This window comes from Bos taurus, chromosome X, assembly GCF_002263795.3.
Source record: "Bos taurus isolate L1 Dominette 01449 registration number 42190680 breed Hereford chromosome X, ARS-UCD2.0, whole genome shotgun sequence".
In the NCBI taxonomy this organism is placed as follows: Eukaryota; Metazoa; Chordata; class Mammalia; order Artiodactyla; family Bovidae; genus Bos; species Bos taurus.
In genome coordinates, this window is record NC_037357.1 from 16,579,838 (window position 1) to 16,606,289 (window position 26,452).

The following is a 26,452-nucleotide window of genomic DNA, read 5'->3' on the forward strand; positions in this document are numbered from 1 at the left end:
GGAAACTCAGTGTGAACCACTTTTCTAACGTAGACTACTTTTACTTCTGCTCAGATGAATGCTCAGCACATCTTCCTTGTTTTTGGCCCTTAATACTTCTCAAAGCTAGATTCCCCCATCTGCATTCCTGAGGCTGGATGACAAAAGCCAGACTACACTTCAGCCTCCTAGGATATCCTGCCCTGGAGATGCTCAGCAAGCAATTGGAAATTGGAGCTAGCCTGGAGCTCCGGAATAAGTTAAGGAGAGGTCAATTTAGGAATCATTAGTGTAGAGGTGAAAGGTGAAGCTATATGTCAGGAGATGAAATTACCCAGAATGAGCACACAGCAAGAGAAGAGAAGCAGATCAATGACAGGACCTTGGGAATTGCTCCACTGAAAGGAGCCAAGTGGGAGGGGGAGAGGCTGTGTGTGTGTGTGTGTGTGCGTGCACATGTGTGCACACACTCATGAGTGTGTAAAAGACATCCAACAAAGGAAACTTAAGAAGTGTTGAGAAGAAGACAGGAGGTGAACCAAGATAAATTAGGAATGCTTTCAAATGAGAAGATGTGTAAAAGTTCCAAAATCACCAAAGAGTTCAAGAACAGTAAAGCTGGAGGAGCCACTGGATTTTTAAACATGTCACAGATAATCTTGGAAAGCAGTCTTCTGGGTGCCATCCTTGTGAACTCTGCGTGACCATATGCTGATGTGTACAGGTGTATATGCGTGTGCTCCAGACCATCATAAGATGAAATGTAAGTGTTGCATGAGACTGGTACTAGGTGTGTGAGACAATCGTGGTAATAACCATTACCACTTATTGACTGTTTACTATATGCCAGGAGCAGTGCTAAGCACTTGATATGCACGATCTCAATTTAATCCTCGCAACAACCCTGTAAGGTATTTACATGTGAAGATTCAAAGTCTGCAGAGGCTAAAAAAATGACTCAAGGTCACAGTGCTAGCAAGTGACAGGCAGCACCAGGATTGGACCCAAGGACAGTTTGACTCCAAAAGCCAGTACTCCCAGTCACTGAAGAAACACTTCATATGCTGACATTAGTGACATCATCGTGTATGAGGGGAAGAGAGCTGGTACATCAGTTGAGCGTCTCCTATTGACCAAAGTACTTTGACAGAACACCGTCTTTCACCCATATGCCATCAACATCATGGCAATGTTTAGGTTAACTTTATGAAGGAACATTTAAAGAAATCGGATTCACTTTTTGGAAAAGAAGCCGAAGTTGTATAATTTCAAACCGGTTATCATTCAAATGTATTTACTACAATAGCTCCCAAGGGTTTGATAGTTTTTTTTAAAACATGTGGCATCATTGATTTGGTGGTTGTTATTGATATTCAAATCACTGTCTATCAAACTCATCTGAAAAGTGAGGGAATTTGATAGGGTAATTTTAAAGGCCTCCTCCAGTCTTGACTTTTTATGATTCTCATATGCAGGTCTAACGCCGATCATTTTAAAGGTACAAAATATGAAGCAGAATGGACAAGCAGCAGCAGAACTGGTTTATGTGTCAGCATCCTTTTATTCTTTAAATTTATAGAGGCATACTGTTAAAATATTATTAAAAAAATCAGTCTTTGGTTGTTCAAGGCATTGATCGTGAACTTAAGTAGAAGCTTGGAAACTCCATCACAAAATGATACCCTGAAAATCCAGGCAAATAATTTTCTTGCAGCCAACTGCAGACCTTATAATACAGCTGGCTATAGGGAAAAGAGAGAGAGAGACAGAGAGAGAGAGTTGCAAACACTCTGGCAGTTAATGTTTTTGCTGTCTATAGAAGCACAAATGAGGTTCTGGTCTGAAACAATTAGCCTCGCTGTTAATTGTGCATGTGTGTGGCAATAATGCAAGGCATTTGGGATGGCTCCCACTGATTGTTCCTTCTTTCTCTGGATTAGAAAATCCATTCAGACAACTAAATAATAGCAAGCATTTATGCAAATTGTTAATTACTAGACAGAGATAATCATAATCTTGTGTATTTAGAAAACTAAATGTACAATGGGGATTACCAAATGAATTGTTGCTTTATTTTACCAGTGGTCGAAAAACATGCTAGCTTTGCAAATAGTTTTCATACATCATTCAGTCCACCAGAATTAAAAATGGCTCCCATGGACGTTTATCAAAGCTGATTCTCTTCCATAGCACCATCTGTGTTCTTCTCTTCCTTTCTCACAAACTAAAAGCAGGTAAATTACTCTGACAATAGTTTCTGGTCAAACTACTCAGCCCCATAATAAAAATAAAGAATAAGTCATGACTTGTTTTGTTATATAGCAAGCCTATTAAGACAGAGATGATTCTATCATGGAGCAAAATTTAAAACAAATATAAAACAAAATTTGTAACATTTTCCCTGTGAAAGCAATTATAGGGATAATAGTCTTTAGGTTAATTAGCTATTATCTTAATGGTCACCCACTCTGTTTTATTTGACAGATGAGGAAGTCAAGGCTCACAGCAGACATAGGAATTGAGCAAAGTCACCCCACTAGTTAGTAGCAAAATGTAGTACTCTTGCCACCATGATACACCCAATCCATGATGCTCAGATGCCCTCCTACACTAATATTGTGTGATTAGGTGTCTACCATTTATCTCAATGAATTATAACCTGACTATGGAATTAAACCCTGAATTGATGCTTCTCAGATGTCAAATAAATCCACTGAGACCCTAATGGGAATATGGAAATCCAGCTACTGAAAGCCAAACTGGGTATCTAAGATATGGTCAATCTACTCTATTTCAGTGAGAGTCTTCTCTAGTAGAGGAATCCAAAGGCTATAACCTTTGCTCTTCCTAACTTCTCTGGCTAGGGAACAAATAATATAGATGGGTAGGAAGAGAAAGTAGAGACACTGGTAAATCTTTCTGGAGCCAATAAGCCTAGAATAGGCCAAATACAGTACTGGTGAGCAGTATGATCTTAGAAAACCATGTGCCAAGCAAGGAGAGCCACATTTACAAAATGGCTGACAATTCTCCCAGCCTCCTCAGCACTGATGGCATTATGACAGCACAGCTCGAGGGAACAGTCATTGCCTGGAAAGACACTATTCTGTTGTATTCTCAACAGCCCCACCCCAGCCCCCCACCCTGGAGTTAGAAACTTTCCTGTGTTTGATTAGACTTGCAGAGTTCATGTCACAAAGGTCCCTAGCCTATGGGGTTACGCTACCTTGCAAATCTACATATGTACATACTTTACAAGCCCTGATACTTTCAAATAATTCATCTCCCTTCAGTAAAATGCTGACCTAGTTGTTTCCTAAACCACCATCCAGCTGAGAGACAGGCAGGTGCCCCTGAAGCTCTGTGGAGAACGCTTTGTTGATGGTGGGGTGGGGTCTTCATAACAGAACACTCCACAGTGTCTTCCGATTTCAGCAAAAAGGAAAAGAAGCTAGTGACCTACTGGCCGACTGGGATGCTGGCCCGGAACTTTCGCCCCACTTCTGAACTAGGTCAGCTTTCAGATCTGAGACTGCATGCCTGGGCCATGTCAGCTGTTTTAAACTAAAAAAGAAACATGGAAAGAATCTATCCAAGTGGAAACTTAACTATTTATTGTATGGAAATTAAACTGATGGACAATGGCAGAGTCTATGTTGTCTAGCTCACTTGGGTTTGGTTAAACTCAAAATCCATTGTCACTTACCTTGCTGCATCTAGAATCTGAAAAATCCTCCACCTGTTAAAGGAACAGTAAAACCAGGTGCTAGCAAGAGCTTAGTAAGAGAGGAATTAAAATAATAAAAGTTTTCCATTTTGCTTTGATCACATTTTTTTTTTCAGCTTTCCAAACCTCAAGGCAACAGCTCATGGATGGCTCCCTAATTCTGTTCCCCACTAGCTCCTCTCATGTAGTGGGGAAATTATGAATTAGAGGGCTAAAAGGGACAGGGTAGTGCTGAAAGTCAAACCTCTGAAGGGCTATGGGCTGAGAATGAAAGATCCCCCATTCAGTCATAACTAATTCCACTCCCTGACACACAGGCAATGGCAATCTAAGCAAAAAACAAAAGTCAATAAACCAAAACCAAGACCATACCAAACCAAGCACTGTGGCATCACTAAAACGGAAATGCCTGATTGAAAGGACCTAGGAGGAATTTACAGGGATTTTTCATATTATCAAGGATATATGAAACATAAATAACAAAAAGAAAAGAAAGAATGATTAGACTTTGTGGATGTTCTTCCAACCGATGAAAATTCAAAGCACACAGAAAATGATACATAAATCATCACTTGTTCCTTCCACCCAAATGCAAGACATCGATCAATGTAAGCAATGTCTCTCCGTTTAAAAAAATACTCAGTTGCTTTCATATTATATCTTGAGTCACAAAATACTCATTCTACTATGTGGATTTCTGATATAGGCAGGACTGGGAAGTTGCGCATCAGACAATTGCTAACCTGCAAGTTCAAATGGGCTTAGATAGCTTTTTGGTTTATACTAAGCAAAGGATATTATAATATGCTAATACTTTTGTGCCCATAGTGAGTTATATAGCCTAGACATTTTCTTTGGAGGAATATTTCTTTACATTAAATATGTCTTGAGGTTTTAGAGGTGAGTTAAGAGAGATTTTCATAGCATGGCTAGCAGACATGGCAATGGGCCTTGCATCATTGTTTAAGGAGCAACATATGGCTCTTTTATCATCAGCTCTTGGCGTGGCTAAGGCCCCCTTCCCTGGTTCTGTGAGTTGTGAAGCCTGGTGGAGAAGCAAATGTGATGAAAACAAAAGTAATGTAGTTAGTGACATCAGATCTGTTAGACAAGATACCTACATTAGCTGACTTACCATCCAGGGCCCAGTGTGATCCTCTTCCATTCCAGCCACAAGAAAGAAGTAATCTAGAATGTTCTGGCCTACCAAGACTTAATTTCCCTACACAGTGAAGAAAGGCTAGTATCTCTTCCACTGCACTCAGGCTCATGAACAAAAAATACAACTTTAGGTGAAAAATAAAAATAATAACAACATGAAAACATAAAGTTATATGTTGAATCTTCATGCTAGAAAGTTCTGAAGTCAAATATGTAGCACTTTCCAAAACTCTAATTCTATTTTTGCAGCATTAATAGAAATCCTCAAATAATATAAGTATGTGCATAATTAATGTTATGGGGACCAGATCAAATTTAACTTTAACCAGGGGAACTACTGCCTCTTGAGATTTTTTAAAAATGTCTTTGTAAGCTTCTCAATGGTCTATTAAAATTTGCCCAGGGATTACACCAAGAAGACTTTTGGAAGCGCATTGTCTTACCTGGGAGTCCAGGTTGCCAGAGGTAGATTATTCAGTGGTGATCCAGGAAGATGTTATAGGTGTACCAGTCAAAAGGGTGGATAGTCAACAGAAGTGAATCAAAAGCCATGGGGAGAAAGAGAAAAAGGAGAGGCATATTGATTAGAAAAAATGAATTAACATGAGGAATCCATTTTACACACACACACACACACACACACACACACTCTTTGAGAAGGTTCTTACATGGAATCTTTATTAAAAAACCTTTTAATAAAGTGAAAGGATAATTATGTAATGTGACATTGTTGTTGCTGTTGTGTAGTCACTCGGTCAAATCCGACTCTTTGTGACCCTATAGACTATAGCCTGCTAGGCTCCTCTGTCCATGGAATTTTCCAGGCAAGAATACTGAAGTGGGTTGCCATTTCCTTCTCCAGGGGATCTTCCCATCCGAGGGATCAAACCTGCATTTCTTGCATTAGCAGGCAAATTCTTTATCATTGAGCCACCAGGGAAGCCCCATGTAATGTGATAGCGGTACTAATTATCGCCACAAGAGCAATCCTATTACAATATACAAGTGTATCAAATTAACACATTGTACACCGTAAATTTACACAGTGTTATATGTCAAGTATATTCAGTTAAAAAGCATCCCCACAAAATATCTATCATTTATTATGTAACAGGCATCGTTAGAGGCACTTAAGGATGCAGCAGTGAGTAAAACAGACACAAATCTCTGCCTTCACAGAGTTTACAGTCTTGTGAAAGATTTTTCCTTACACCATCTGTTTGGAGAAGAGTTCCCACAGAAATATACTGTCTGTTACTAACTCTATGAAAACATCTCTTCTCATTTTATTTATGTCTTTATGTATGAAGAACACAACCGCGGGCATCTGATTCCACATCTGGATTGGAAAGGCTTCTCCTTCTGATTGGAAGAGACATGATGGCTTTTCACGAGTTCCCCGTGTGGAAAGTCCCTCCCCAAGGCTGTTAAGTCAAGTTTCTTTTCAATGAGGGCATTTGCTGTTCACAGAACTCCAAGTGTGTGTACCTTGAAATACTAAGAAAACAGGAAGTCTCTGTACCACATCCTGGCAGAGTTTTTTTTTTCACTGGATGCTGCAGTGTTCTGTAACACTCCGAGACTGGACTCGGCACCCTTCAGCAAGCCACCTCCTGGGAAAGCAACAGCAAGTGGTAACAAAAGGGCCTGTGGGGCTCATGCCCATGACCCAGACACTGGCTGGGGAAGAAGCAGTAACAGTAACCCTCCTCTGGGCCAAGGTTCAAGATGGAAGTAAACATCTCTCAGTGACAGCTACTACCTAAAAGTCAAATTAGCAGGGAAAGGAAAAGATGAAAATGAAGGGAACACATATTGATATATATCAATGGAAAATGGGAATTGAGGAGTTGTCACAGGAGCCCCAAACTCTAGATGGGGATTTTTGCTAACAAGAAACCTCAAATGATGACACCTACTCCCTGGCATTTACATTCAGAACAAAAATGAAGCTATCCATTTCACGCCAGTCAGAATGGCTGCGATCCAAAAGTCTACAAGCAATAAATGCTGGAGAGGGTATGGGGAAAAGGGAACCCTCTTACACTGTTAGTGGGAATGCAAACTAGTACAGCCACTATGGAGAACAGTGTGGAGATTCCTTCAAAAACTGGAATTAGAACTGCCTTATGATCCAGCAATCCCACTGCTGGGCATACACACTGAGGAAACCAGAAGGGAAAGAGACACGTGTACCCCAATGTTCATCACAGCACTGTTTATAATAGCCAGGACATGGAAGCAACCTAGATGCCCGTCAGCAGATGAATGGATAAGAAAGCTGTGGTACATATTCACAATGGAGTATTACTCAGCCATTAAAAAGAATACATTTGAATCAGTTCTAATGAGATGGATGAAACTGGAGCCTATTATACAGAGTGAAGTAAGCCAGAAAGAAAAACACCAATACAGTATACTAACGTATATATATGGAATTTAGAAAGATGGTAACAATAACCCTGTGTATGAGACAGCAAAAGAGACACTGATGTATAGATCAGTCTTATGGACTCTGTGGGAAAGGGAGGGTGGGGAGATTTGGGAGAATGGCATTGAAACATGTATAGTGTGATGTGTGGGACGAGTCACCAGTACAGGTTCGATGCACGATGCTGGATGCTTGGGGCTGGTGCACTGGGATGACCCAGAGGGAGGGTATGGGGAGGGGGGAGGGAGGAGGGTTCAGGATGGGGAGCACAGGTGTGCCTGTGGCGGATTCATTTCAATGTTTGGCAAAACTAATGCAGTGTTGTGAAGTTTAAAAATAAAATAAAATTAAAAAAAAAATGAAGCTACCTAAGCACAGGGACCTATATCCAATATCCTGGGATAAACCATAATAGAAAAGAATATTTAAAAGAATGCATATATATGTATAACTGAATCACTTTGCTATACACCAGAAATTAACACCATTATAAACCAACTATAATTCAATTTTAAAAAGTGAAACTATCTATTCACTTTGATATTAAGGATCCAAATTAAGACGTAGGAGAAACAGGACGATGTAAAAATCCAAGACCCTTTGCCTAAAAATCAGTATTCCTGGTTTCTAATCCAGTTTTACAAATGACTCATTTGATCTTGGGCAAATTCTCTTCTCCAGTCTCAGGGAGTCATATGAAAAGAAGGATTTTCACAAGGTGGTTTCTAAAAATCCTCCAGTTCCAGTACTTTTGTAATTCTCTAATAGGTTTGTCTTTCATTTTGGTGCCAAGTTAGTTAGAAGAACAGCAATCTCTAGTCATTTTCTCTGTACAACATGCCATTAGCAGTTCAGAGAGCCCAGAGCCCCGCAGTCTGAGCTTATGAGTAGAAGAAAACATGGCCAAAACAGTAACAGCCAAGTTGAAATGTAGCCGATCATCATTCTGTCCAGGAAAACAGCTTTGTTTATTTGAAACAGAGAATGGCTGGTTCTCTAGGATGGAAAAGTTACACAAGTAAACTTAATTGAGAATAACAGGGAAAATCTAATTGATAAACAACTGATTCCCCCTCCCCTTTTCTCTTTCGGCTCATGCAGCTGCTCCATCTGCCAGGAGCCTAGGATGTTGCTGATTGCTGTCAATCAACAGGGACCGCCAAGCCACATACTCCCAGACAAAGGCTTTCATGAATGCTCAGATTTGCAAAGGGTGGTTAAAACCAAACAAAAAAAACCTACCAACACTGTCTTGGTCTGATTGCTAATCTGTGGCAGACAATACCCCGTGGGAACCAATTACTGACCACTGTTCGTTCCAGAGCCGCCAAGCTAACAGCACATTCAAGCTCTCTGATTTGTGACATTGGATTGCTTTGCTCCCACACCCAGAGCTGCTGTGCTCCTGATACCCCCACCTTCTCACTATGTAGGATGCCCTTCCACTCTTGTCTTGGTCTGACCTAATACACTGCTGCTTAGTTACCGGCCAACTCGTTATTGTATCTCCAGCCACATCTTCGTTTGATCTCTGAAGGCCAAATATGGTATATCCTAGTGAAAAAGTTTTCTGCATGTTGAACCTGGTCCCCTAAATGGGAAGGTGTCCCATGCATAGAAAGTCCCAGGTGAACGACTCATTTTTTATTTTGTTTGCAAATTTTATATTTTATGCTAATTATCACGAGGTATTTTAAAATTTTATTGAGATATAGATTTACAATATTGTATTAACTTCAGGTATACCACAAAGTGATTTAGTTATACATATACACATGTGTGTATAAATGGCAGCTCTGCTCTGTGACTCCTTTAAGCCTACTCTCCAGAGGGGAAGATGGCTCTTGGGTTTCCTATCTGCAGTGAGGATGTTGGATTAGGTGCTTTCCCAAAGGCCATTGTTCATTAGAACATTTTAAGGCTTTATAATGAATCTGACTCAGTCCAGAACCTATGAATAAAGACTGGGTTCTGAACCAACTGAGGCTGAAAGAAACACTCTTGCATTGCTCTAAGAGACCTTGGGGGCCAAAGGCTGAGTGGACAAGTTTGTCTTCAGTGGCCCACTCTTTCCATTATGTCTCCAGACCTCCCTTGGGTCCTCAGGTACCTTCACTTGCACATGATTGGGACCTTCTGGCCAGTACCCAGCATGTAAATCAGGTGTGACCGGGCTTCCCTTGTGGCTCAGCTGGTAAAGAATTCGCCTGCAATGCGGGAGACCTGAGTTCAATCCCTGGGTTGGGAAGATCCCCTGGAGAAGGGAAAGGCTACCCACTCCAGTATTCTGACCTGGAGAATTCCATGGACTGTATAGTACATGGAGTGGCAAAGAGTTGGACACGACTGAGTGACTTTATTTTTAAATTGAATGTAATAAGCCAGTTTGAGGGGGAACTACTGATGGTTGAATTGTGGTCACTCTCAGAGGTTGTATTTGGACTGGGTGGTCACACCTCAAGGAATGACCAATATGGGCAGATCAGCTGCTCTGAGCTGTCAGATCCTTCTAGTACCATCTCGATCAACAGCATGGAGTCATTCTCTAACCCAAGGTGGGATTCAGAACTCAGGTGGCTGCTATAAACAAGTGGTTTTAAAGGTCTTCCTACCACCATCAATCAATCAATCAATCACAGTCTCTGAGGGGTGATCTTTTATTTAGTTAGTTTTTTTGGATGATCTTTTAGAGATCATTAGTGTTGCAGTTAATGCTGCTGCACAACCTTCTTGACCCCCAAGTCTCTGCGGACTTGCTGCAGATCACAGAACACCTTAGTGGCAGGGCTGAGACCAGGACGCAGATCTATAGGTCCCCTTCCCTGCTGGTGTACTACCCACCCCACATCCACCATCAGGCAAGCAGGCGTCTGTGCCTCCACATACAGCCACATAGCCCTTAGGAGCAAGCCAAAGAGCAAGGGCTGCAAAAGACTGGGAAAATAGCCCTAAAAGACCCCCAAGAGTTTCAATTCTTCCTTTCTAGCAGTTGCTGCTGCTGCTGCTAAGTCACTTCATTCGTGTCCGACTCTGTGCGACCCCATAGACGGCAGCCCGCCAGGCTCCCCCATCCCTGGGATTCTCCAGGCAAGAACACTGGAGTGGGTTGCCATTTCCTTCTCCAGTGCATGAAAGTGAAAAGTGAAAGTGGAGTCGCTCAGTCGTGTCCAACTCTCAGCAGTCCCATGGACTGCAGCCTATCAGGCTCCTCCGTCCATGGGATTTTCCCGGCAATAGTACTGGAGTACATTGCCTTCTCTATTTCTTTGCTATGCTATGCTAGTAGCAGCTATGAAATTGTAAACGCATTTTCCTAAGCTGCTCAGGCTGTTTTCTGCCTACACGCACGTTGACTACATCACGTGGTAACAATCAGCGATTCTTCTGTCCTTTCCCTTGTGAGAATACCTAATACCTGGGCTCTGTATTGCCAAAACACCAAGCACAAAGTGGATCTGATGAGGAAGATGACTACAGTTTTTTTCAGAGTGTTTTCTTATCTGTTGGAGAGTCAGGCAATTCTCAGTTGCAGAGGTCTTCCCTAAGCTGTTTGTTGTCAGCTGTCCTTACAGCAACAGCTCTGTCCGCTCACCCTGACCCCTGTCCATCAGTTTTTAGTAAAATCCTCCCATTTTGGCATCATAAGAGTGCCCTCTAGCGCTGATCTAATTAAGAACCTGGAGGCCGAGGGATTCTTGTTTTCATGGGAAATGGGTCTGTCTGGCTGTACCTTGTCCTTGGCTATGCCAAGACACATTCTTTCTGAAGCATCTCTGAAGCACCTACTTGACAATGCAGTCGTTCACAAAGGAGTGAAAGGAACAGTTTGCCATTGAAACAAACCAAGCAAACCAAAAACCAAAAAAAAAAAAAAAAGAGAGAGAGAGAGGTCATTAAAGAAAACCTGGCTTGTCTTTCCTCCTGAGATGCATTCTGACTCATGATGTGGGGCCACTGTTTGAACTATCAAAGGGGGTGCACAGATGCAGGCTGACTACATCAACTGGAAGTTGACAGTATTTCTTAAAAGTTTTTTTTAAAAAATGTATATAATTTTAAAGGTTACTTTCCATTTACAGTTATTACAAAATGTTGGCTATATTCCTCCATGTTGTACAATAAATTGTTCAGCCTATCTTACCCACAATAGTTGGTACCTTCCATTCCCTCTCCCCTATCCTGCCCCTCCCTCCACTCCCTACTGGTAATCACTAGTTTGTTCTCTCTATCTGTGAGTCTGCTTCTTTTAAAAAGCTGACAGTGATTTTTGAATGTGTTTTTGAGTTCCCCAGATGCAAACATCTGTATTTGTATGTTAGGTTTCAGTAATGTGTTCCTTCAATTTGATCATACCTACACTTTTGCTTCCAAGGAAGCATAGACCATTAAGAATCCCTTAGAAACATTCTGGGTATAACAGGGCTTGCTTTCTGATAATAAGAGCCTGCAAAAGTTTCACTTAGAACATAAACATAAATCTGCATGCATGTGTGTATTTCTACAGTTTATTTTACCTCATTTTGTCTCTGTATTTCAGATTTGGGGATCTGGAAGATCCACAACGAATGCTATCTCAGACTAGTTCAAATCCTCAGGGAAGATTCCCACTGTGCCCTTTACATTCTGCTTCACAAGAGACTGCTACTCTACTGAATCCCAAATACCGGATGCTGACACAGACAAAGAATGGCAAGCTGCCAAGGTGACACAGAACTGCTTCATTCACATTTTCACATGTTTAAGACACAGAGCATGACAAAGTCCCTAACAAGCAAGGATTTGGCAAGTGCTAAACTAAGAATCGAGATCATCCTCAGGAAATATTCAGCCAAGTCATGAAGAGGGTCAGACAGTAGTGACACGTGGAATGTTCCATCCTGGACATATGTCACTTGCTTTCGTCAAGGAGCTTCCAGCTCTGTCGACATCAAAGTGTGGTAGGAGCCACTGGCTTGGGTCTGAAACTGTCCTCAAGCCAGCCCCGAACAAAGAGGGAACCGGAGCCAGCACAGGCTTCGGAGCTGACAGAACTGTGTTTGAATTTCAGCCCTCCAAATATCTTTGGTTGCTTCAAACCCATCAGTCTCATTTTTCTCAAAATTGTGACCTCCTTGGGATCTCCAATAGTATCTGACAGATGGCACAAACCAGGTGCTCAACCAAATCTGCTGAATTTACTAAAACCAACCATTTTGATTTTAAAATAAATGAAAAATACCCTTCACTGTCCAGATGTTTGGGATGAAGTAAGAGAAACATCGGACTAATGGACTCCATTGGTGTACATCTGTGTTGACTGACTGGATCTGTCCACAACATGGAAAGTAAACTGGATTCCCAAGGGAAAAAACCTTTGTTGAAGACTTTAAGCTACTGCTGTTCTTGCCCACATAGACCTTGCTAGTCTCTATCAATGTGACAGATCAAAAGGGCCAGGGCTATCCTAGAGACTCCCCATTTATGAATGGATTTGGCTTGGTGCTATTGATGTATGCACCACTTTTTGAAAATTCATGATCAGTTTGACATTTTTGTGGACTTTGGACGCCTTTCCAAATGTGAAGATGTAGCACCGTTGTTAGGACAAAGCCTCTGTTTTCATGAGGAAGCTGATTTCCTTTTATAGCAGGATTCTCAGTTTCATATCTTACCTGAAGTTTCAAAACTAGGTAACAAAAACAATGTGAATGTTTCTGCCCCCACAAATCCAAAATATGGGACAAATGTGCCAGAACATCTGGGAGAGTACACAGAGTTATCTTTTCTAGAAGTCTTGGAAATTATACCTAAATGACAAATAATAACAATCATACTATTAGCTATTAAATAATGAGTCCGTCCTACATGCCAGGCACCGTGCACTTTACAGGAATTGTCTCATTTCATCCCAAGCGAAAGTCTATACTCATTGCACAGATGATAAAACTGAGCCCCAGAGGGACTTGCACAACTAATCACTCAAATCCAGAGTTGTAGAATGCCAGCACCCAAGCTCACTGGCCTCTAAGCTGTACTGTACCTGTGAGGCAGGCATCATTCTTATCTTTTTATAGGTAAATTAGGTGAGGCTCAAACAATTACTTGCTCAAAGTCACATATCTAATAAGTGAAGGCGCTGAGATGAGAATATTCAAAATGCCCTGACTCCTCATCTTTTTTTGAAGTATAATTGATTTACATTTCAGATTATATTCCATTATAGTTTATTACAAGATGCTGAATATAGTTCGCTGTGTTATATAGTAAGTCCCTATGGTTTATCTATTTTATATATAGCAGTTTGTATCTCTTAATCCCATACTCCTAGTTTGTCCCTCCCCACCTTCCCCTATGGTAACCATAAGTTTGTTTTCTATGTCTGTGAGTATGTTTCTGTTTTGCATATAGATTCATTCGTATTATTTCCTAGATTTCACATATAAGTGATGGCATATAATATTTGTCTTTCTCTGTCTGACTTACTTCACTTTAGAATGACGATCTCTAGGTCCATTCATGTTGCTGCAAATAGCAATATTTCATTCTTTTCATGGCAGAGTAATATTCTTATATGTATCTATACCACATCTTCTTTATCCATTCATCTGCTGATGAATATTCAGGTTACTTCCATGTCTTGGCTGTTGTAAATAGTACTGCTACGAATACTGGGGTGCATGTATTTTTCAAATTAAAGTTTTGTCTTTTCTGGATATATGCCTAAGAGTGGGACTGCTGGATCACATGGAAACTGTATTTTTATTTTTTTTAAGGAAGCTCCATACTGTTCTCCATAGTGGCTGTACCAATTTACATTTCCATACCCAGGATAGTAAGGTTCCCTTTTCTTCACACCCTCTCTAGCATTTGTTACCTGTAGACTGTTTGATGATGGCCATTCTGATGGCCACACTGATGATGATCAGTGTGAGGTGATAGCTCATTGTAGTTTTGATTTGCCATTCTCTAATAATTAGTGAAGTCGCTCAGTTGTGTCCGACTCTTCTCGACCCCATGGACTGCAGCCTACCAGGCTCCTCCGTCCATGGGATTTTCCAGGCAAGAGTACTGGAGTGGGGTGCCATTACCTTCTCTGAATAATTAGTGATGTGGAGCATCTTTTCACATGCCTGTTGACCATCTGTGTGTTCTTTGAAGAAATGTCTGTTGAGGTCTTCTGCCCATTTTTTGATCAGATTTTTTGATATTGAGTTATGTATGCTGTGTCAATTTGAAAATTAACCCCTTGCCCTAACTCCAAATCCTATGCCTTCCCTACTGCTCTGTGTCCCACACCTTCACGAGGTGCACACATGGAAAGAGTCAATGTGTATAATCTCTCTGGGCACACCAGACCAGCACTGGGAGTGGAGATTGCCCTCTAGTTTCTATATAAACTGGCAGCATGCTTTGGAAGTGATGTGTTGTGTGTTGCTCTTCAAGCTTCTCCAGGGACCATTTTTCATTTTGAATTTCAGAATAAACGTGCAGGCAATGAGTGCCAAGCACTTGAATACACAAGGAAGAGAGGTTGTAGCTCATTTGAAGATGAAAACCTAGTGTAAATCTTTATCACAGCTATGCTGTTGCCCTAGGGCATAAATCACGTGGCAGTGGGTGGGCCAGTAGCCTGTGAGGAAAAGAGGTTGGCAGGCAGATCAGTGCTCTCTGTGTCTCTCTCTCCTCCCTCACAGCAGAGTGGAGGTAAGGGGGTTTTTCCTGCTATTATACCTATATTTCCTTATCTTTAGCAAAATTCATTTAAATCGTGTATATCAATATGTTAAATTATATATATATATATACCCATCTGGGAACTAAGGGCATAGGAGCTGTCCGCTAAGTGGGATGATGCTGTGGGTGCTATGATTTCTTGGTGTCTGAACACAAGGAATCCAGCTGAAGTCTGCATACAGCCCTAGGCAGTACTCATATCCATATGCACAGCTACCCTCAAGGAGTCCCACTTCAGCCCCACAATGGTAGCCCCACAGCAGCAGATCAGTGTCTCTTCTGAAGTGGGCAGTCCCCAAGAGTCAGAGGAAGAATTTGGAACTGCTCATTTGAAGCTGGACTTGCTGAATCGCTAATTGCCCAACTGGCACATCATCAGGCTACTTGCTCATTCATCCTGATCGATGTGGGTTAGGGAGCTGGGCAGTGGGTATCCTGCAGGCAGTGGAAAAATCACCAGGCAGCTGGGTTTGTGGAAACCGAATTGTGGTTTCCCAGTGCACACAGTCTGACCAATCTCCAACTGCCCAACCGTTGGCAGTTGCCTTTCACATTCTGGCTTTGAGTTACTCTGTGCTCAGCCCCTCATCAGGTAGGTAAAGATCTTGAAACCCACATGAGCTGCTGCTAGAAGGGAAGCCCAGTGTAAAGAAATCTTTCTCTAGAGAAACCCTTTGAATATATATCAGGGTAGTTATTTTAGGTTTGGGAAGGAGATCTTTCCCAAAACAAGAGAACATTTGCCTTTGATTCAAATGTTATTCTTTACTCTTCTGACCTATATCTAGATTTTAACCGATTTATTGAGATATAACTCACATACCATATAATTCACCTATTTTAAAGGGTACAAATCAGTGGTTGTTAGTATAGTCATGGATATGTGGAGTCATCACTACACTCAGTTTTAAAACTTTCCCATTACCTCAAAAATGGTAGCTGTCACCCCATGTCCCCCTACCCTTACCATGCTCTGACCACCACTGATCTACTTTCTGTCTCTATGGTGGTTGGTGGTTGGTGATTTAGTCACTAAGTCGTGTCTGACTCTTGCAACCTCATGGACTGTATGTAGCCCGCCAGGCCCCTCTGACCGTGGGATTTCCCAGGCAAGAATACTGGAGTGGGTTGCCATTTCCTTCTCCAGGGGATCTTCCTGACCCAGGGATCAAACCCAGGTCTCCTGCATTGCAGGTGGGCTATTGCATATTGCAGTGGGCAGGTGGATTCTTTACTGACTGAGCCACCAGGGAAGCCCCCTCTATCTCTATGGATTTTCTTATTTTGGACATTTCAAGTAAACGGAATCATCCAATGCACTGCCTTTTGTCACTGGCTTCTTTGACTTTGCATAATGTTTTCAAGGTTCATCCATGTTATAACCTGTAACAGTACTGCATTCCTTTTCGTGGCCAAATAATATTCCAGTGTATGGCCATCCAAAGTAAATACATAAATTAAATGTATCTAAACAACGTCATCCCTACCCACTAGACAAACCCACAGTCTGTCCTGAGCACCTGCCACCTGTTATGGTACATTTATGACTAGCTCCATCCGGGTACATCGTGGAGACGAATGAGAAGATACAACAAAATGACCAGTTATTCACCCAACAAACATCTATTGAGTGTCTCCTATGTGCCAGGAATGTGCTGAGACACTGGGAATGCAAGGATGAGCAAGACACTGTCTCTGACTTCCATGAGCAAATGGTGAGGACAGTAGTGAGGAAAACCATGCATCATAAATAGTAGCTGTAGTAGCTGAACAGACATAAATACTAAAAGCACCAACAGGCTATGGTAAGCTCATTTTCCACTGGGGAGGAATCCTGGTGGAGGATGAGGCTCTTGAGTCCACAAATATTCAAACTAGCCCAAGAGAGGGCAGCAGCCAGGGATTCGGGTGTTTTGTTTGTTTGGCATATTTTTTAGTTGAGATGAAATCCACAAAACATGAAATTAACCATTTTGAAGAGTACAATTCAGGAGAATTTAGTACATTCACTTGTGCAACCACCACCTGTCTCTAGTTCCCAAAGGAAACCCTGTATCCATTCAGTAGTCATTCTTTCTCCCCCCTGCTCCCCTCAGCTCCTGGCAATCACCAACGTGCTTTTTGTCCCTAGGGAACTGCCTATTCTGGATAATTCATATAAGTGGAATCACACAATACATGGCCCTTTTAGTCTGGTTTCTGTCACTTAGCATATTGTTTTTGAGGCTCACTCATGGTACAGCGTGCATCAGCACTTCATTCCTTTTTACAGCTGAACAATATTCCATTGTACAGATGCATCACATTTTGTTTATTCATCCTTTGATGAGTATTTGGGTTGCCTTAACTTTTTAATTGTTTTTTCAAAATTTTAAGAGACCACAATCTGAATCTTTTTTTAACACCAAAAACATTTTGTGTTGGGGTACAGCTGATTAACGACATTGTGACAGTTTCAGGTGAACAGTGAAGGGATTCAGCCACACACATACCTGTATTCATTCTCCCCCAACCTTTTCTACTATCATGATTAATGCTGCCATCAACATTCAGGTACAAGTTCTTCAGTGTGCCGATGTTTTCATTTCTCTTGGGTATACACCTGGGAGTGGAATTGCTGGGTCATATGGTAATTCTATGTTTAACTTTTTGAGGAACTGCCAAACCATTTTTCCACAGCAGCTGCACCATTTTACATTCCCACCAGCAAATTACAAGGGTTCCAATTTCTCCCAGAGATTCAATTTTATTTCTTACTCCAAGAGAAGAGTTCCATTAAATTGGAGACACCCAATCACCCCAAATGACTGACCCTATTGCTGGGCATTAGGCGCTGGGCCTCTTAATTAACGCTTAGGCTGGTGGCAGAAACAAAGCAAATGAGGACAAAGAGGAGAGTTCTGCCACAGCTCTGGGAGTGCCTCGGCACGTGCTCACAACCTAAAGGGGAAAGCATGCAGGTAGGCTGTGAATCCATTCACCTGACCCACATCAATAGAATGCACAGCATCTTGCCCACCAGAGAAGTGGGAGGAGTGCATTCTCAGCTCTCAGAACGAAACCTTGCAAAACCCAGGAGGTGATTTTATGAAAGAAATGACATGAAATCGATAATGACTCTGACAGTCATGGAAAGAACAGCACAGCCTTCTCTGTTAGACAAGAAATTGGAAGAAGCGTCAATGGGTTGTGAGGGCACTTAGATCCCATGATATTTGGCACCAGCTTCTGTCCCTTGGAATAAAGATCTGACAGATGCCTAGGAAATAAATAATGATGATGAATGTTGAGCTCTAAAGATGATGGCATATAAGTATATCACAGAAACTTACCCTTATGGCTTGTCTCTCCCCTGTAGTAATGAGACAGTTCGACCAACGTTGAATCCCCTCCTCCTCCAGCCTATATCACTCCCTGGGCAGGTGAGCTCCACTCTGAAGCAGCCTTAAATCTTTCAAGCTACACAATGCCATTTTCCTGAGCTGAGGCTGTCACTTGCCAAGATGACGTGCCACCATCCCGAAAGAGCTGAGACATGAACCCAAATGCCCCTCTTCAAAGCCCAAGAGGCTCTCTTGGGGGAGAGGAAGCCTGGGGAAAGCATCTCAATGATCCCTGTCACCTATCAGATCCTTGGATCTTCAGTAACCTAAGATTTTACGTGAGTGGATTTCAAATACTTTTAGAAGCACAGCCCTCTTTTCAAACAAAAATCTCCCAATGACTCCAGTATATAAAAAACACAAAAACTGAGCTGCTTTGATCTGAAGAGGGGGTGGGGTGAAGGAAAAGGGGATGAGAGCAGAGCTGCCATTTACTGGCCCCAGGATGGGCAGTGTACACCTCCACAGAACACCATTTGTGTAGAGCAGCAGTTCTCCGTGTGGCAGGATGACACTGGTAGTCCTCAAGACCCATTCTGGGGTTCCTGAGGTCCCCCTTTAACAAACGTATGGCTGTATGAGGCTAGATTTTCTTCATATCCTTTGACCAAAGTAACATATTATGAGAAATGGAATGCAGAAGCTGATATAAGATTCTATTTGTCTTCTATAAAGCCAGATATCAAAGATATTTACAAAATATAAAACATTGTCATTTTTTTTTTCTGCTTTGGAAGTCAGTTTACTTTCATAAAAATTTTATGTCAGTATGTAATAGACGTATTCTTAGAGATAATACTAAAATCACTGCAGATGGTGACTGTAGCCATGAAATTAAAAGACATTTATTCCTTGGAAGAAAACTTATGACCAACCTAGACAGCATATTCAAAAGCAGAGACATTGCTTTGCGAGCAAAGGTCTGTCTAGTCAAGGCTATGGTTTTTCCAGTGGTCATGTATGGATGTGAGAGTTGGACTGTGAAGAAGGCTGAGTGCCAAAGAATTGATGCTTTTGAACTGTGGTGTTGGAGAAGACTCTTGAGAGTCCCTTGGACTTCAAGGAGATCCAGTCAGTCCATCCTAAAGGAAATCAGTCCTGAATATTCATTGGAAGGACTGATGCTGAAGCTGAAACTCCAATACTTCGGCAATCTTATGCGAAGAACTGACTCATTTGAAAAGACCTGATGCTGGGAAAGATTGAAGGCGGGAGGAGAAGGGGACGACAGAGGATGAGATGGTTAGATGGCATCACTGACTCAATGGACATCAGTTTGAGTAAACTCTGGGAGTTGGTGATGGACAGGGAGGCCTGGCGTGCTGCAGATCATGGGGTCACAAAGAGTTGGACACAACTGAGCGACTGAACTGAACTGAACTAGAGTTAATACATGTTTTTGAAAATTGCTCAGTTTTAAATTCAAATACAGTCAATACCAATAGATATATGCCATATAAATAAAACCTCCTTTGAGCCTCAGTAACTGAGTGTAAAAAAGTCCTGATACGGAAAAGTCTGAGAACCGTTGACATGCACTATGCTGTGAATGAGAGTTGTGCAAAGCCTGGGGGTTCTAGGGGGTGGGCTGGAGGGTCTGAGTTCTGCATGCTCAGCCTCCTCCCCACCTTCCATGCCCCTTGAGGAAGCTCTCTGGATATGTCTTCAGAACCCCAAGGGTCCAAGTTTGAAAATAATTGATTAGTCCAGCCCTCTTACTTTAAAAACCAGGAAACGAGGGAAGGCAAGGGTTATGGATTTGTAAGGCAAGAACAGCTGGGGTTACATCCTGGTCTTCTGCCCTTGGTTCTGGATTCAGGTTCTCTCCCCTGCTTGAGCTGCTATGAAAATAACCACAGCAGCGCTCACTGGTTGAACTTTCTGTGTTGGCACTATGCTAGGTAGTCTGTAATATCCAGCTTGAGCCACCCCCCAGTGCCTTCTTGTTCCCACTGGGCAAGCACATTTGGCCCAGAATGCTCCATGTTTGCTAAATTCACACGGAGAGAAAAGCAGGCAATGGGCTATCCACGCTGCCCCCCTGCACCATATTCACCTCTGAATCAAGCCAGCCCTGGCTTTCTCAATACAAAGAATTCAAGCTGGCACCGGCTTCCTGGGCACATCTTGATAAGCAGCATGCATCCCACCAGAGAAGGGATGTTTTTTTAAAGCCAGGAATCAATTAATTTAATCTGGTTCTTGTGTGGTTCAAGAAAGCCCCACATGGGCGACAACTGGGGACTTAAGAGCAGGGTCTTGGCAGTTGGCCATGCGGTGACTCCACAGAGGGTGTCTTTGTGCCTCCTGCCCTTCTGCCCAAGGCACACCTCCATTCCTTTGAAAAGACTGCTGGGAAGGAGCAAACTGGATATAGCGTTAGGCTAATCCTTGTACTACAAGAGTGGCAGCCACGGGGCACACACTGCCTGAAAAGGATCTAGGCAAAATTCTCACTCATCTCCCAAAATGACGGACAGGGTCTACAGGGACTGGCTAGGCAGGATGCCAAGGTAGAAGTCCACCTCAGAATCACCTGGGAAGCCATTTAAAACACCCAGGACTGCAGGGCTCTGCAGCAGGGGAAATTCTGCTTTCATCAGTCAGGGATGGATGGCTAATGCGCACTCCAGATGAGGAGACAATGAGAAGCCAACTCCCTCACTTACAGATGGGGAAACTGAAGGACAGAGAGGGAAAGAGTTACAGCTGGGATGAGACTCTGGATACTGAGCCCTCTCTGCTCTTCACAATTCCAGGCTCTGCTCAACTGAGGGGAAACTAGTGTGGGCGCTCTAGTATATATTGGGGGGGGGTCAGGGGCATTTAGAGATAATCAAGCCACTTATATTTGATTCATGCTTTTCATTTCACATTCTCCCCCTTTTCTTCCAACTTGATCACTGGATCCAAGTCTTTCACTTTTAGATAAGGAAGCTGGGGGCAAGCGTGGAGAGGGGTCAGATTCTGCCCTACGTGAGATTTAGGATCCAAATCTCTGTGCTTTCTTGCCTGTGTTCCTTCCACTACATTTTGACTCCAAAGTCCCATCCTGAGAGAAATATATCATTACAGATTGTATTGGGTTGGTCAAAAAGTTCGTCTGCATTTTTCCATAACATCTTACAAAAAACTTGAACGAACATTTTGGTCAACACAATATTTCATTAGTATTCTTCCCACCAAGGGGAAACTTTGTTAGAAGCCAACACACTCCCTGGCTCTATGGCATCAGCCTGCCCTGAGAGCTGCTCTAACTGCTGGTTTCCAATCTAAGCTTATATTCCAGGGCTGCCCTGGAAATATTGGTAAAGCCAGCACAGCTAATATAGACAAATGATAGCAATGAAATAAATTATTTGCATTAGGTGGGACTTCTCTTTTAATTTAACTATTTTAAAGTTCTAAATTCTTTTCTAGCCTTTATGTATAATTAAATACAGATGTTCTCAGAGCTTAATGTCAGTTTAAATTTCAGCCCTTGGAAAGTAATTTGTTTGCATGTTCAATGAACAAACCCTTTCTTAATGGTTTCAAAGACCCAGGCTCATGCATCATGAATCAAGGTTGCCTTTAACAAAGCTAAAAAGGTCAAGCAAAGTAGGCCTTCAACTCCCACCTTTTAAAGAAGAAAAAAAATCAAGCTTTTGGTTCTTGTCTTAACAGCACACATGTCTTAATTTCTTTAGGTATGTGTATGATAATATGAATGATTCATCTGTGCCCTCTCCACACAAAAGCCAGGTAAATTGTGCTCACTGTCCCATGATGATGATAAGGGTTTCCCAGGTGCCTCCAGTGGTAAAGAACCTGCCTGCAATGCAGGAGACATAAGAGACCCGGGTTTGATCCCTGTGTTGGGAAGATCCCCTAGGGGAGGGAATGGCTTACCCACTCCAGTATTCTTGCCTAGAGAATCCCCATGAACAGAGGAGACTGGCGGGCTACAGTCCATGGGGTCACAAAGAGTCAGACACGACTAAATTGACTTGGCATGCGCATTAGCATGTTCCAGGATGGACTGAACAATTGGAGGGACATTGAGTAACTCCCTCTGTGCTGTGGGCCTCAGTTTCTTCATCTGTATACAGATCTCTCTGAAGTTCTTTGGTCTCTAACAATAGAAAATAACTAGACATAAAAGGGCTGTCCCTGGAGGTGATTTTAAAAGATCCTATCTTAGAAAGCAGTTTCTGAGGTTTGAAGTTTTTCAGCTTAGGCAATCAGCAGGGAAATTAGACCCATGGGTTCTTAGCCAAGTTTCTCCCTCTGGCTTTCCTCCCTCTGTCCTCTCCACATGCAGAAAGATGTCAGCTGTTCCAGCCCTTTCTCAGTGGCTCCAAGATTATTCCCACTCCTTTAGACACTCCACTAGTTCCTGAACTCTATTCTCACCCTGCATTCTCCAGTCTCTTAGGGTTTCTCTAGTAAATCTACACATATGTGCTCAGTTGCTCAGTCGTGTCCAACTCTTTAGTGTAGTCCACCAGGCTCCTCTGTCCATGGAATTTTCCAGGCAAGAATACTGAAGTGGGTTACCATTTCCTCCTCCATGGGATCTTCCTGACCCAGGGATTGAACCCACATCTCCTGTGTCTCCTGATTTGGCAGGTGGATTCTTTGCCACTGAGCCACCTGGGCAGCCAAAAAAAGATCCCCTGAAGAAGGAAATGCCAACCCACTCCAGTTTACTTGCCTGGGAAATCCCATGGACAGAGGAGTCTGGTGGGCTACTGTCCACGGGATCACAAAAAAGTTGGACACAACTTAGTGACTAAACAACAAATCTACACATATACCAGAGTCAAAAGGGATATTTCTCATTGACAATATTTGACCAAGGTATTTTATTAAATGAAAATATAAACACGTTGTTAACTAGGATATATAGTATGATCCTATGGCCCCCATCCCCACAAGTAAACCAATCAGCCAACTCTTTCCGATATGACCTAAGTCTAGACTACGGTGGTTTTCACTTCTCTCTCAAACTTAACAAAGGATCATTTTGAAAGTTACCCCATAAGTACTTACTAATGGGTTCTGTTTTACCTTTCTTTGTTCTAATCCGAGGTATTAACATTTACAGAAACTCTCTTTTTCAAAATGTATTGAAATTATGGCTTGATTTGAATTCCTTAAAAGGCTAGGGTAATAGAATTCAGAGCAGGAAAAGACTTTTGAGTCTGAAGTTTCCATATTAGGAAGACTAGGTAAGAGTAAGAGAGTATGGAAACGTTGAGAAGAGAACTGGAAGCAAGATGACACGCTCAAGCCAATGTTAAACAGTGCTCTGTGATTTTTTTCACTTAATTCTAACAACAATAGCTTAAGATAAGATATAATTATTTCCATTTTACAAATGAGATAGAGAGATTAAGCTGCTCCCAAGGTCAAAGCTAGAAAATGAAATAACTAGGTAGAGATTTGAACCCAGTCCCTTGTTTCTGGAGCCTATGAACTTCATCAGTGCTTTCGGGTAGTATGATGTTTAAAAAGTGAAAGTTGAGGGATCTTTGAATCTGGGTGCTAGTCTCAACCTTATTTCTGACCCTCCAACTCTCTGAGAAAATGTACACTCCATACTAGATAATGTCTAAGGTTGCTGCCAACTCTGTGTTTTTTGGATCTGCAACAGAATCAAGAAAAGTTGCCAACTTATTTGATATACAGATGACTGAGAGATGATGGTGATGGAATTGCCTGAGGTCAGAAGGTTGGCAACACACACCTACAGGAATGTCCACAAGACCTTTGAACTAGAACTCAGGAGGCAGGTCTGGGCTGGAGACATTGAAGCTTTCCTCATGGCAGTGATAGTCCGTGAGATCTCGACATGAATGTAGGGAGAAAGAAAGGCAAAGACAGAGGACCGAGCCTCTGAAAAAACTGTAGGTAAAGGTATGGAGTGTGTTTCCCTGGTGATTCAGACGGTAAAGCATCTGCATGCAATGCAGGAGACCTGGGTTCGATCCCTGGGTCAGGATGTTCCCCTGGAGAAGGAAATGGCAACCCACTCCAATACTCTTGCCTGGAGAATTCCATGGACAGAGGAGCCTGGTACTGGCAACAAAGAAATAAAAACAGAGAAAATATAGCACAATGTCAGTTTCTCCAGTAGCTCAGCTGGTAAAAAATCTGCGTGCAATGCAGGAGAGACCTGGGTTTGATCCCTGGGTTGAGAAGATACCCTGGAGAAAGGAACAGCTACCTACTCCAATATTCTGGCCTGGAGAATTCCATGGACTGTATAGTGACTTTCACAATCAAGCCTAAGGAGTCAGGACTTTAAAATGGGAGCAGAAGTGAGATGGTCACAGGCGGGGAAAACAAGTCACAAGCCTGTGAACTTTCACAGCCCTTTCCCCTCTTAGGGCATGTCTTTCCCCACATGGGCTCCCGGGGTAAGAGTGAAGCTCCACTCTTCCAAGGATGCCCCAGACATAGTAGGCACTCAGTGTTCTTCCACTGGACTAAATCACGCTGCACAGACTCATGCTGTTTCTGCACAGCCAAAGGCAACAGGATGCCTGAAAAGCATAGGAATGGGGCAAAAGTAACTGCAAACCAAAGCTTGATATTTATGAAAACAATAAGCCACGTTGGCCCTTTCAACCAAACCTACATAGGCCTGGATACCATCATTAGCTGTGTCATCTATGAATAAAAACAGAAAGGATAGTGACAGAAAGCCCTGGAAAGATACAGCATGTAAGCAGTGATCAGCACAGCTACCATAGAGTAGAGCTTTTCCAGAGAGAAAGCTGGTGGGGAGATGGGGTGGAAAAGTAGTGGGGTGTGTGCGAAGAGGCCTGAGAAAAGATGAGAACGACAAAAACTAAATAAATAAAAAGGCAATTTCATTATCATTTCAATTTGGGAAACTAAATTGTATTGTTTCCTTGATTTTTCAAACACACTTGAAAGATGTAAACACAAGAGCAAAAAATAATGAGATCTTGTCAATGTCTGGAATCAGCTGTCAACTGAGCCACCCCTCATACACAGCTGTCATTTGGTGCTCCGGCTTTCCAGGAGGGAGGCTTGTACGTGCCCAGAACGGTCATAGTCTCACTGAAGGGGGACGGTAGCAGGGCAGCAGAAGTAAAGCAGGGTAGGAGGTGGGCTCCATAAGCAAGACACCGACTAGGCAGCCGCTTGGGCAACAGGTCAAGGACCTAGAAGGTCAAAGCCATGTCAAGAACATGTAAAGAATCCAGAAAGTTCCAAAGGTAAAGGTGTGCGAGATACCAACAAAGTGGCAGAATCCAGTCTGCAACAAGGAATTCAGGCAATTAATCATGCCTTCAGGGGCAGACGAGCTATAATGGTTTCAGCACACAAGCAATCTGGAACAAAAGTGTATGAGGGGAGTTCTTGGCACCAATCATCAGAGTTGAGATAGGAAGCTTATTCCCAAGGCTGCCTTCATCTATGATTTCTCTAGAGCTCTAAGGAGGTGGAGTATGGCTGGCCTTCGCCTGAGGACACACAGAGACAGAATAATTGGAGCTGCAGAGTAACGGCTCCACAGATTTTCCTGGTTGAGCACTATTCACTTAAAAGGAGGGTTCTGCAGCACTTCTGCTCTGTTCTGAGCAACCAGAGAACATGCTGCTGCTGCTGCTGCTAAGTCACTTCAGTCATGTCCGACTCTGGGCGACCCCATAGACGGCAGCCCACCAGGCTCCTCCGTCCCTGGGATTCTCCAGGCAGGAACACTGGAGTGGGTTGCCATTTCCTTCTCTAATACCAGAGACCACAGTAAAGGTCATATATGGTGTCAGTCTGACTTTCTGTAAAGTGGGTAAAGGGATGGGAATTCGATGGGAATATCATTGACAAGAGTCTGACTCCAAGTTTGCCCTATTTAATCCAAAGACCTAAGAATAACCCTGTTAGTATTAGTCCTGACATTCCAAGTCTCCTAAGTGAGATCCACTGTATAATATTTCATCATGGGAATGAAAATACATGCACAGAGCTTCTATTAGCTTATTTGAAGCAATAGTTAGAACTGGACATGGAACAACAGACTGGTTCCAAACTGGGAAAGGA

At 42.5% G+C, this 26,452-nt stretch overlaps 1 protein-coding gene across 3 annotated transcripts in view; it reads right to left on the bottom strand.

Annotated features, from left to right (window-relative positions):
• The window catches only part of HS6ST2 (heparan sulfate 6-O-sulfotransferase 2), a 334,650-nt gene that overhangs the window by 87,914 nt on the left and 220,284 nt on the right, over positions 1-26,452 (bottom strand). For 2 of the 3 annotated variants that reach the window (XM_024988000.2, XM_059883411.1), the window contains exon 3: positions 3,686-3,718. The exons of the other annotated variant lie outside the window; for it this stretch is intronic. In XM_024988000.2, coding sequence (XP_024843768.1) covers positions 3,686-3,718 — 33 coding nt within the window. The remainder of the gene's footprint in view (positions 1-3,685; positions 3,719-26,452) is intronic. 3 annotated transcript variants of the gene reach the window in all.